This window comes from Pterocles gutturalis, unplaced genomic scaffold (genome assembly GCF_000699245.1).
Source record: "Pterocles gutturalis isolate BGI_N339 unplaced genomic scaffold, ASM69924v1 Scaffold49372, whole genome shotgun sequence".
In the NCBI taxonomy this organism is placed as follows: Eukaryota; Metazoa; Chordata; class Aves; order Pterocliformes; family Pteroclidae; genus Pterocles; species Pterocles gutturalis.
In genome coordinates this window covers 1-13,530 of record NW_010117378.1, presented here as the reverse complement: position 1 = coordinate 13,530, position 13,530 = coordinate 1, and the positions used below count along the sequence as shown (strand labels likewise).

The 13,530-nt window shown below is 39.5% G+C and overlaps 1 protein-coding gene across 1 annotated transcript; it reads right to left on the bottom strand.

Annotated features, from left to right (window-relative positions):
- Positions 1-1,824: 1,824 nt before the first annotated feature.
- Positions 1,825-12,730, bottom strand: ALG8 (ALG8, alpha-1,3-glucosyltransferase). The gene is made up of 12 exons (XM_010075763.1): positions 12,656-12,730; positions 11,225-11,418; positions 9,937-10,046; positions 8,997-9,064; positions 8,351-8,477; positions 7,722-7,825; positions 7,485-7,605; positions 7,056-7,195; positions 6,127-6,266; positions 4,142-4,239; positions 3,353-3,425; positions 1,825-2,126 (listed from the first exon to the last, which is right to left on the bottom strand). Exons 2-12 carry the CDS (start codon positions 11,326-11,328, stop codon positions 1,895-1,897), a joined length of 1,317 nt encoding a protein of 438 aa, XP_010074065.1. The 5' UTR covers positions 11,329-11,418; positions 12,656-12,730; the 3' UTR covers positions 1,825-1,894.
- Between the last annotated feature and the right edge of the window lie 800 nt (positions 12,731-13,530).

Here is a 13,530-nt window from a genome sequence, read left to right as displayed (position 1 = left end):
AACCCCCCCAAAATCCCCAACCCACAGACCCCCACCCCAGCCCCAGATCAGGCGGCTGTGCCGGGGATCGAGGGTTACCGCAGTGCTGAGGCCCCTGGGTGAAGGGAGGCCAGCCTGTAATTAAATTAAATGTTTAATTAAACAATAAAATTAAACCCAATTTCTTTTCAGAGCTCTTCCTGCCAACAGATGAAACCCCAAGACCTCCAGCGTTGTTAGGTTTTCTTTTTGAATTAATAGAAAATAACACTAAACCAGGTGCAACAGTACCAGGATTGAAACAACCATTAAACATAGCCCAGGTCCTAAAGGATTCCCAGCTTTTTTCCTAAAAATTTATGATTTAGCTTTTCTCTGCACAGGATGAGGGTGGGCTGTCATAGTAGGAGATGCTGAAATTGAGGCAGGAGTCTTTGGAGGAGTTTGGCTTGGCTTGCAAAGGCACTGCTGGAGAAGAGCACAAAGAAGGTTTTGTGGGATATTACTGTTCCCCTACGCAGGACGGCACCTACAGACTGATAAACACAATCATTGAGGCCGAGTCCAAAGGTAGAACACAAGTGGAAACAGTCACAGCAGCTAAAAAGTGTGGCAATGGAGTTTGTTGGTGGTTTGGTTTTGTTTTGTTTTTTTTTTTAAAAGCAGAAAGTATAGTAAAATAACAAAAACTGCAGTGAAAGTCTAAAAATGAGCTCACTGGCTCTGAGAAGTTTAAATGTGGTTGGTTAAAAATGGCCACAGCAACTACTGTCCTAACAAGAGCCACACTCTATTTTAACATCCAAAATATTCAACAAACATAAAGAGCATAACAATGGCCTGGGCTATCCCCTCTGAGGGGGGTCACGCTCTTCAACTGACATGGAAGAAAGTTCAAGAACTGCTGTGAAAAAAAAAAAAAAATCACCCCTTCTCTCTGCCCAGTAGTGTCAGTGCTGGAATCCAAAGCAGATCCCAATTTCTAGAGTAAAAATCTTTTAGGGATGATTACACAGGGTTTAAAAAAGTATCATGAACTTCATGGAGCTGTAGGTAACTGTTGTTTTTAAGGGTACATGATTCTGCAGAGGCAGAACACAATATACCTCTTCCTCAGTTTACTAAAGGAACTGTGGACACTTGGTCTTTTGTCGTGGTTACAGAGTTTTACATTAATCACAAATACATTATCCAGCCACATTTAACACCATTAAACATGGCAGATAAAAAACACCACATTGAGGCGTGCATCTGAGATGAGGAGATCTGGTCTACAAAAGTTAAGTATGATTAAAAGAATACTAAAACCTCTCTGCAAAGAATCCCCGGAAGGAGATCAAATAGAGATGGACATACTCAGCAACTAATTTAAAGCTGGAGATTCGGGTGTTCAAGAGTTTGACAAAGCACCTCAGGAGAAGCTCCCAGGCTAGACACTACATCCTTGCTTGTGCAGGTGTCCCTCAAAGTAGAGCTTAGACCTGAGCTGAAAAAAAAAAACCACAAGAAATGTTCAAACAAAAAAATATCAAGTTTTTAATTTACATATTCCACACAATGCAGTTACAATGCTCTCTTCTCCACAGCAATGGTCCCTTGCAATTTGCCACAGTGTTTTTTATTCAAATATAAACAATAATGGGAAAGCCAGGCAGGTTTTCCTCAGGACAGAAGTCTGGACCTCGTTAAGCATCACAGTTTATCCATGGCAAGAGGCATCTCACCACACCCTGTGTTCTTGTGACAAGCGCTTCTAATCAGAGGTATCTTTGTTGGGCAGTATAGAAGTGTTGCAATAAAAACTCCCCTTGTAGCGATGGTACACGTACGATGTGTCCTATCAAGAGTTTGTCCTTGTGACAATGCCTCACCGTGCCGGATAATCCCCTAAAACCTGGGATTGGTCCCCAAGGCTTTACTCAGCCTTTTGTTTAACAGGAATTCGTTCCGTCAAGACAGAGACATAGAGTTTCAGCCAAGCGTATGCGATACCCAGAGCACAGTATACAGAGGTCAGCAACAGAGGGATAAAAGGAAAATGCTGTTTCCAGGGGGTCAGAGGAAATATAATTTCACAGAAGATTCCCAAAGGCACAAGTTGGATGAGGTAGATTGTCTCAAGCCAGTTAAGGAGAGGCCTCTCTCTCCTGCCAGAGGAATTAAAAAAAAGTGTTAAAATACACAATGTTAACTAAAAATAAGTATTCTGTTTTCCAGCTATCACTGGTGACCAGTGCAAAGAACATCCTTGGTTCACAATTCAAAGAATAACCAACATTCACAATAAGGCTTTGAACAACAATTTAAAGAATTTCAGTAGGAAAAAAACCTGTGTGATGACAGAGTACAGCTAATTTCCTTATCATGGGGCTTTTACACCAAGTTCCAAGATGCCCTGGAATCTAAGCAGAGATCTCATCAGCTGCTCTGCTTCACCTCCATCTCTCTCACAAACACTGGTGGTAGGGTTCTGACTGCAGGTAGTTTACAGGGGAATTCAGGTTCTTCTGGAAGGAATTTGTTTGTTTTGGAAAGTTAGGAACAAGAAACTTGCAAAAGCTCCACCTCTAGGCAGAAACCAAGTTCCTACAGAGGTTTTCAGTTAGAGCTCTTGAGACAGAATGATTGAATTCTGGAATACTAAGGGGGGGGAAAAGCAGTCTTGTTGAGAGAGGATCATCTACAAAAAGCAGGTGATGACTGAAGTACTGAATACAGGTTTATAGCATCTGACATCCTTCAATACAGCTTGGTTTTGCCATGAAAAGTTTGGGAAAGTGGAAAGTGGAGACTACAGGAGAGAGAAGAATAAACACTATCTTTTGTCAAGTGGTCAAGTCTTTACAGCCTGTAAAGATACACAGGATGATCTGGGCAATTTTATGTTCTGAGAACCAAGTGTTTGCAGATTTGTTGACAAATTACAGCTTCTAAGTGTATGTTATTTATAACCTGTCCCTTCCACACATTAAAATACTACAAAAAACCCACAGTAGTACTTATAACTGCTGGCACAGATAAACAATCTCCAGATAACTCACTGTAGTAAGTGCTCCAATACTGAATTAAATCCTCACAGCATTACAGCTTTGTGCTTTAACAGCGCATCAAGCAGGTGGGGATTCACAGCCTGCTGGGACTAACTGGGGAGCTGTCATTATTCAAACACGACAAGGATGTGCTAGAATAATCCTCACTTAAGCCTTGCCTCCTAAGAAGAGGACAAAGGCAGCAGCATCTCTTGACTAGTAACTCTTCAATTTGATACTTCAGCATCAGTTTTCTGTGCTGTTTGCCCCTTATGACAACACAGTTCCCAGTGACAGACGGAGGGGTTTCGTTCTTGGCTTTGGGAACAAACTTCTTTAATTACCTGAATAGAGATTTCAGCGAAGAGAAGCTATAAACAGTGAACAGCAGCATAAGCAGTATTTTAATTGGAAGTTCTGAAATACAAGGAACATAACATACTTTTACAATTAATTATAAAAACCTTTTGCCATATAAATTGCAGTATCTTTAAATCCTACTAGTCACACTTGCATTGTCCAACTAAATTATTTTCTCCAAACAGAACTAATATTTTACTGCTTAGGACACCTAAAAACAAGCAGAGATTTACTAAAGCAAACACCAAGCATTTGCAATACTTACTAATTGAAAGGGGAGACAGGGGAGGAAGGAAGGAACAGCTTCTGGTCACAGACAAACCTGTCCCTACACATACAGATTTACATGATGTCACTGTCTGATTTTTTTTTTGACTTTAACCACGTTACTGATAGCATGAAGTAGCAGTCAGCTGGAAAACAGCCTGCCAGGTTTGTGGTTTCAAACTGTCTTTACCACTTGTGCTTCACACAGTTATGTTAGACAGGGGGAAGTTTCTAGGACTGTGGCAGAATGAAGGATAACAAATATCCACTACGACAATTTCCCATTTCTATTTCAACTTAAAGCCTGCACCTCTTCCACAGCTTTTTAAACCAATGTTTCTTTTCTCTAGTTGGAGAGTTTGTATTATGGAAACAGGCTGACATTCAGCTTCCTGCAACTTTCAACAAATTACATAAAATAAACCAAAACCATAACCCTCATGTCACCTCTGGAAAAAAACCCAAAACAGTAAAACAAAAGCACAGAAAGAAGGAAAACATTTTACCTGGTGGTGTGAACAACAATGGAAAAAGTGAGAAGTGTCCTGTTGTTGTCAGAATCAAGTAGATGTTAGCATCCTTCACTCTCTGAACAGACAACAAGCTAAAAGTGACAAAAAACTTGTTATGCTTTTGGCTTTGAGCAAAGAAACTTAATTTCAGGAAAACCTGACACAATTCACAAGAGACTGAAGAACAAGTCAAAGAGTTTTGTAGTACCCCAGTCCCTCCAAACACTGGATCTTTGATGAAGTTTCCTGCTTCCAAAGCACGTGGCCTCAGAGATAAAAGTCCAGAGGAAAAGTCAGCCAGGAAACCCAGAGAACCACACACCCACTGAACACAAACATCACAAAGGCCTGGAGTTTCCTACAAATGGTCTTTTTCCTTTGCCCCCTGGCTGCCAACACTGTCATCCCTGCTTGTCTCCTTCCTTTTGTTTTTCCAGTGTTAATTCCCTTCTTCCCACAACTCTCACTTCAAGAGTTTAAACATCACTAAATCTCTGAAAAGGAAAATACAGTTTTGACAATACTGGTCAGACAGCTTACGAACCATAGCCTCACTTCTACTTTTGGTAGAAACCATGGATTGTTCTTGTCAAGCATAGTGCAGAAGGTCCCTTTCCTCAGCTGGCTCCTGAACAATCAATCCACCCAGCATTTTAAATTTGAACCTCATCAAGGCTTGAACTGCCCAGCAGCTAAAAGACTACAATATATTTGTTTGTCCCTGTCAGAGCAGATCACTAAATGTAACTATTCAGAGAAAAAACATCAACTATAAATGTTTGCCAAGCTTGAGTATGACAGCAGTGTCAAATGCTTCAAGCTAGGCAAGAAAATTAATTTTTCTCTTTAAAAGGCAAAGTCGCAAGACATGCAATGAATAGGTCTTGGACTTTTTGGGTGCAATAAAAGTACCGCACCACTGCAGTAATAAGGGTGGTGGAAACAAAAGACTAAGCAAGCAGCCTGCTTTCATCCACCATGTCACATGAGTGACATCTTTAGCAGGTCTGCTCCCAAGCTGTCACTAAGAAAAGGAAGTTTCAAGGGGAAGCTAAACTAATTCTTTTAAGAGCTGTGGGTCTACATGCAGCCTAAAGTCTGAACCTCATTCTTTCATAAGCATGGTTTGTTTTGGGGTTGTATTTTTTTTTCATTATTCTAACAGCAATCAAGCATCTGAATCAAAACAGATTTTCTGTACACTATGCATCTTAATACAACTCAGCATTTAGAGAGACAAGAGTCTATGCAGTGTGTAGGCCTGTGTGTCAGACTCCTGAACTGATTGCTTGATCATCCCAACACCATTCTCTGTGACATCTAGTGATAGGACAAGGGGCAATGGGTTCAAGCTGGAACATAGGAGGTTCCACTTGAATATGAGAAAAAAAACTTCTTCACGGTGAGGGTGACAGAGCACTGGAACAGGCTGCCCAGAGAGGGTGTGGAGTCTCCTTCTCTGGAGACATTCAAAGCCCGCCTGGATGCGTTCCTGTGTGATCTGATCTAGGTGTTCCTGCTCCGGCAGGGGGATTGGACTAGATGATCTTTCGAGGTCCCTTCCAATCTCTAACATTCTGTGATACACTTCTGTTCTTCCAGTCATCCTATAGGTACAGAGCTTTGCTGTGCCCCACAGAGCTCATACAGGAATCAGCTACTACCTTTAAAGCACTACTTAAAGCTTCTGTACTAAGTATAAGCCTGTGTTAGTACGTCATCAAAGATAGTGTTTAACACCACACCAGTTTCCTACATATGCTATACTGACATCAGCACATTCAGACTCAAAGGCAGCCACATTTTATTGTGCCTGAAATTAATTTACTTGAAGCTTATTAAAACTTTACAGCTTAAGGCATTCTATAAACATGTTCATTTTATGAAATATACTGAAAACAAGCAATCCTCTTTGAAGATTCCTCAACAAGCAGCTGCAAGTTCAGTTTGGCCAACTACTAGGTACAAAATTCACTTACCTTAAAGGCAGAATAGCAAGGAGTATTGCTTTTTCATGCACGTGCCAGCCAAACATGAAGGAGCTCAACGCACAAAGAACAAGGCACTGTAGAAAGCCTCTGGGCCCTTGAGGTTTAAACCAAAGACAGAAAACAGAGGGCTAGAAACAACAGGCAAAAACAGGACTTCAGTGAAAAGTCTGGCAATCCTGAACACAAGCCATTGCCCAATGAGATTTTTTGCAATGTAAATAAACACCACTGCACCCAGGTTGTGCCTGTGTGGCACAAGCATTACAAAGTACTGGAGCAACCTTATCTATCTGGATGTACCAGTAGAGCCTTAAGGATTTCATCAGTGTAATGTGTAATTATTTGTGTTGCAAGAACTGTCTTTGAATCTATGCCACTAAATTAATTTTACCAAAGTTCCTACATAAAGGCATTGAAACAAATATTTCCAGTTGCTTGTTAGAGTGAAAAAGACTCTGTATCCAGGTAATTACTTACTGAACCTTCAATTCTTTGCTTGTCATGTGAAGAACACTACGCTTACCCGTAGCTCATGCTGTTAGGAACACTGTAAGGTGCCCTAACAGTTCCATCTGTATCTCTGCTCACAAACTAGTACAATCACCTGCTATCACAAAAGGTTACTTCTAGCTCAGCATGCAGAGTGGTTTTGATCCAAGATTGCTTTGAACAATCTTTTAATCATTCTAGAGTTCACAGGGGCCATAATTTTAGCCATACATGAATATAGTAATATTGTGTATCCAGAAATACATTAATTCCACATTTATTCTAATAATTGGTTTTATTATTTTTATTTTTAAATAAAACTTATTTGTTGCCCTGGAATTAAAATTGATGTGAAGTGCACGCTAATCAAATATAATCTATGGGGGACAAAACACATCAAGTTTCCAAAATATATTATCTGTTCTTACCAATATAGATATGAAAGTACAGATTAATGTTGCCAGTGGAGTCACAGAAGGAAGGACAGTATGCTGGAATTCTTGAACCAGCCCTCCTGTCATTGAGGCTTTAGGAATTGTTGTGGGATCAAGAAAATTACACTTTAAACCTAAAAATAAAGCATAAAAAAGCACAAACTGATAAATGTTAATGAAGAAAATGAAGTACCTGAACTAAGTACATAGCCATGTCTTTTATTTTAAAGGACAGCAGAGAGGAATGACTGATTCCTTACTGCTGGAAACTTATCATGCACTGGATTACACAGACAATCAGGTGATTTAAGGCAATCTGAAAATGTAATTTACTACCTGCATTTCAAATGGGGAAGGAAGACTAAAAATCCAGAGAGCTCTATCTGCATTTATACACCATACAGTAAGATTAGCATACTGTACCAAAAATTGTTAGTGCTTTGTCCGCAGCATTGTACAAGGCCCAGAAGTTAGGGGCCCAATAAGCATGGCAGAGACCTCGCTTGAAAGGAAAAAGCCGCGAAATGACTTGAGGCAGCTGTCCCTACAGAAACAAAAAAGAAGAAAGAAATGGTTTCTTTAGATGAGACATGGTTTCTATTTCTATAACACAATTTTCTAATGGTTCAGGGGAATAACAGGTGAAAAAACAGTTACTACCAATACTATGAAGGGGCCCAATGAAAGAGCAGAAACAAGACAGACAATCAATCCCAGAAGAGTTACATGAAGAAAGCTGAAACTTCTCCACTTCAGGGATCCATCTACAAAAAGGAAAAAGTTTATGAAAACAGTTACTGTGGCAAGTGGAGAAGGAGACAAAACATTCTAAAAGCAGCACATAGCCTTTTATGTCAATATATTCAGTTGCTTTATATATATTCAATTAGCTTGCATTTATTTTTTCCACATTGCAGCTCCTGTATTATATGACCTTTCAGTATTTTCTCCTTCAAGAGAAGTGCCTTCTCAGTTCAGGTGAGGAATAGCAAACATGTTTTTCAGTGCTAAGAAGTGGAGAGAAACTTAAAGGAGGACTTTGAAATAGTTTCTAATAATTTCATAACCAGAATAATTCTTATGGCTTCAACAGTCACCTGCAGTTTATTTATGCTTCTTCTTAATAACGAACTCTCAAAGTAAATTTCAAAGATCCTTAAAGATCTTCCCAACTCTGCTACCTAAGCAGAATTTTCATTTGACTCATAATCATTTTGTTCCAGTAGTACCTGCATATCTTGTGTCTTCCCACAGTCCCCTAAAAGTGATTGAGGAAAACCCCATCCTACCTGCATTATTTGCAGTAAAACAATAGGATCGCAGCAAGTAGATGCCATATGCTGGGGCCACGTACACATAGATGTGTTTGAAATGCAGAAGAACAGCAAAAAGAAGAGCGCCCTCCAGGTATCTTTTCTAAAAGAAAATCAAAACAAAACCCAAGCTTTTCTACCTGTTCTTCCTCTGTCATATTCCTAAGGTGACAGGACATTTATCAAAGGCATAAAAGCCAATGAGTATTTCTTCAAATTATGAACTCTGTAGCATTATGCACAACAGGTATGGGGAAGGAAACTATATTGTCACATGAAACTTGGAAAACTGGGATACACCTCACCTCTCTGCAGCTTCAGAGGTAAGTTTTCTAAGGACTAGTGACTTGGAAGAAGATAAAGTGGCAGGAAACCATGCCACATCGCTGAGGTGGTGCAGAGAATTTAGCTTTCTCACGGGGAACTGCAATGCTGCAGCATCAGAAAGCAATTATGGTGAGTTTCAGGATCTCCTTTTCCTCCCGAAACTATTAGACATCCAGCTTAGCACCCCTCAGCTTCCAGCTGCTCCCAATACCTTCAATATGAGCAGCTCAATGAAGCTAATTAATGCACCTAAAATACATCTGGTGACAAACAGAAAAGAGCCACTCAAGTTTACCTGACATAGTCGGGCAACCGAAAGAAGCATCAGCCCAAAGAGAAAGCCATTGTACTGAAAGTGAATATCTGAACTTGAGTCAAGAAAGGAATAAGGCAAGCTTTCTTTACTATTATCAGTCTCCTGGGGAAGACTCAAACTTACAAACAATAAACTCAAATTAAAATGGAACTTAAAAATTAGGAAAGTAACCTTAAATTCATTCTGCATAGACATGAAGTCATTACTTAACCATACTTGTAAGCACACAAAAAAAATCTACTAATACTAGTACATTTATCTTCATGAAACGAAGCACAACAATCTGACCACATTTGTATCTTGTAACTTACATGATATAAACCAAAGCAAACAGAAATTTAAAAAGCAAAAAATTAACCTTTTAAACAGTATTTGCTGCCTCTAGTCCTTGCTATATAGAATTTGTGGTGTTTTCCTCCTCTGTTCCCTCCTCAGCCAGATCAATGCACATTATGTCAAGACTGACTCACAATAACTGGACTTTCCAGAGTTATTTTCAGATCCTCTTTAAAAAACCTTGCTAATTCTCCTGTAACCGTAACTAATTGAATACAGCCTGAACATAAAGCACTTGTAGAGATTTTCCTTGTCATGAGACAAACCTAGAACAACAGCAAGGAAAAAAAAAGAGGCTCTCTGGTAATACTTCTGTAGGCAGGCAGAGGAACAGCCAGCAGGAACAGGCATATTGCTGTCAGGCTGGTCCTCCTGCAGTTCTGGCAAATCAGAACAAAAACGGAACAATTTCAATTTTCCTAAATGATAATTCTAATGAAAACATTAAGTTATTCAACTAACCCCTGAAGCAAACAGTAGTGTTGCTTGCTGTGATAGTAATAATATTCATAGGTTTGTACCACATTGTAACAAGTTGTTTAAAAAAAAAACACAAACAACGCGCAATGGTTTGAAAGGATACGATCCACAATTAACAACCCAAAATTCCACAACAGCAGAACTGCAAGAATGAACGCTGGTTTTTCCAGGATATCCTTTGCACCTCGTTTCCCATTTACACATCTGCAGCATCTGAACAAGAGCAGAAGAAACAGAAGTCTTAACTGACACAGCCAACAAAACCGTTGTTGCTTTTAGGAATCAAGAAGTGCACTTAACCTGAAGATAACTATTTTATTAGGATGAAAGGCAACGATAAAATTCTTGCTAAATTCATCAAGAGAAGACAGCATCATGAATAAAGTTTAGTAAAAAAAGGATTTTACATTTCAACAGCTGTACTATGTTCCATATGCTAAAGCTTACGTTAAGTAACTTAGTCTCAGGTTCAAGTCTCACCTTCAATAATAACTGTGTAATTGTCATAACCTGTTTGCTATCAACTTCTCATGAACGAACAACATATTGCTACATCTGGAGACAAGGTACTAAATTGTATTTAAGGTCCTCAGTTGGACATCAAGCTCTTCCTGGCTCTCCCCCAATCTTATGAGCTATTTCTGTTGTTTTAAAAAAATATCTTATTACTTCTCAGAATGAAGCCATACAGTCCATATTATTTTTCAAGGTAAGGTTAGATCAGATTGCAAAGTTGTGGATGATTTGTGTTGAAATACTATTAGTAGAGCCATTTTACGAAAGCATAATAAAATGAGGGAAGACTTACAGCCAAATCGTTAAGACAGGCAAGATAATTCTCAAAACATCTCCCCTCTCAACACTTTAGATACAAGATAAGCAGTTCTTCACAAAGTCAGGACACACTGAAAACATACAATCTTAATGCTGGTAGGAATAATCAGTTTATCGTCAAGAATACCAAAAACACTGGAATGATTTAGTGTATTTGATCATACTGGCATTTTGCCACAAGTTTCCTTTATGCTTCTACTCTAGAAGAACAGAGTAATAAGAAAAGTAATAGGAAGAAACAGTTGGCTGCAGCCAACCTGTTCTGCAACTCCTACAAAATGAGCCCAGCGACAGAAATGAAACATCTCTAACATGTAAAACAGCAGCTAATGCCTGAACATGTACCAATCTGACCACGTGTACAGCAACAGCATCTCCAAGAACAACAAAAAAGTTATCTTGTGTTTAGTGGCATGTTCCAAATTTCTCCTTGAATAGGTTAAAGCAATGTTGATATTTGTATACATTTACAAGCTTCTTTGTACAAATAATTATTTGTTGTTACTGTAGTAATAAAGACCACCCACTGTCCCTAAAGTTAGAACATTAAGACTTACTCACGAACTGCATATATGAAAAGGATATCTGTAAAGATGACAGAAAATCTTTGGAATAAGATGGTTGCAGGGCTGGTGTAATTTAGATTTTCGATAACCAACATCTTGGGGTCAAAGTACTTGGCAACGTGCGAAAGTGCATATTCAAACCAAGCAAAAAACGGTGGATAATCCAGGGTCCATTCCGAAGTTGCCTGAAGACAAAATAAGATTAAATAGTTTAATACAATACATGCTGTTTACAGCCCTTCAGGTACAGCTCATCGCTGATGTGTTTATCTCAGTATCCTCTATTTAACAGAAACTACTTCCCAATAAGTAAGCAGCTCTATGCTGCTGAACATGATTTGAGCTGTTCTTTTGTACTACTGGTAGAGGGATGGGATGCCTTTTGATAGTAGAAAGAAATTAAACATTTTGTGATTCTGCACCTAATCAATACATAACTGTCTGTTCTTTATATAACAACTTAAAGCAATATGGCCAATGTTAAAAAAAAAAACTCAATAAAATAGCTCACAGTAAGTATTTGCTTCCATTAGAGAAATCACTAGCACAATCAGCCTTGTTAGTCTCCAAGTTCTTTTTACTCATTAGTCAACAAGCCTTAATTCTAATAATACCTTATCAATGACCTTACTTTATTCTAATCCTGACCTTATCAGGACACTTAGGCCCTGACCAACAATTAACTCCTTGGCTGTTGAAATAGGAGAGGCGGAAGGAGGAAGGTTGGGATGGGTATATTTGTCAGTGTTCCCAAATGCCTACGTTATGCTCCTGAAAGGTATCCTATGCTTTGGCACTGGGATCCTGCTGGCATCACAGAAATTTGCTTTACAGTATTGGATCAGCCTGTTCTAACCCGCACAAATAATTTACTCCTGGATACACAGTTCCCAGCCACTCATCTGGAGGAGTACTAGAGACTATGATATTTATCCCAGAACTCCAGAAGAGACCATAAAATAGATTAAAACCCAATTGTGCAGGCTGAAGGTGACACATCTAAATTAAAATCTGTGCATGCTAGTAGTGCACCACTAGAGGCTCAAAACTTTAATACAGTGATTTAATAATTTATAAACCCATTTATGATTCATTCTTTATCACGATGACTAGGTAACATTAATGACAAGAGTGAAGAGAGAAGCAATTTAAGATTACTATGCAGCTTACTCTTGTGCCATGTCTTTTCCATTTGGCCTTCATAGGTACTAGCAGCTTCCCTAAACAATTCTGATTTTTTAACTAAATGCTACACAGAGCCAACAAATCATGATTGGTATGTTTCTGCACCACTGCTATACAGCTGCCAAACATCGGTATCCGTGACACGTACTTTGCTAGCCTCCTCTAGCATTCAGAGGCTGACATACCCACTGTACCTATAATTTATACACAGCTAAAAAAACCCAAACACGTACTTACTTCATAGTACCACTGAGAGAGGGGTAAGTTGTGAGTGATGGCAAGCCAATTCCGATGTACTTCGAAATCTGTGGAATAACTACAGAAGGCTGACATTAAGAGTCACATACATGCACTTAAAGAAGAAACATTTCAGACCACATCACCACAGGCAGATAAAAAAAAAAGAAACCTCTACTGATCAGCTCTCGGGCAAGACTTCAATAAGTAACTCAAACAGTAACAAAGATGCCTACAGGAAAGATGGGGAGGGCCTCTTGATCAGGGAGTACAGCGATAGGATGAGGGGCAATGGCTTTAAGCTGAAAGAGGGGAGATTTAGATTGGATATTAGGAGGAAGGTTGGGTTTTTTTACTGTGAGGGTGGTGAAGTTTTTCTTGTCAGGGCCCAGGTTGCGCAGAGAAGCTGTGGATGCCCCATCCCTGGAGGGGTTCAAGGCCAGGCTGGACGAGGCTTTGGGCAACCTGGGCTAGTGGGAGGTGTCCCTGCCCGTGGCAGGGGGTGGCACTGGATGGTCTTGAAGGTCCTTTCCAACCCAAACCATTCTATGGTTTATGCTGCATGAACTTTGTGTCAAGGACATATACAGGTGACTATAGGAAAAGAATTATTTATAGCTCACCCTTTTCTGACAATGAATGCCAAAATTCCAAGTTCTGAGTGCCTTTTTAACAGCAATTAGGTTTTTTTTTTTTTGAGGGGGAAAAAAGCTACAGTGTCTTTTAAAGATAAAAAGCGTTAATATTTCAGCACATTTAAACAACAGCCAGCCGGAATGAGCTCTAAGCTCCTCCAAACACGAAACCAAAGCCCAGAGGATGAGGAAACAGCACCACCCAGCAACACCCCGCTCCCCACAAGAACCTGAAGGAAA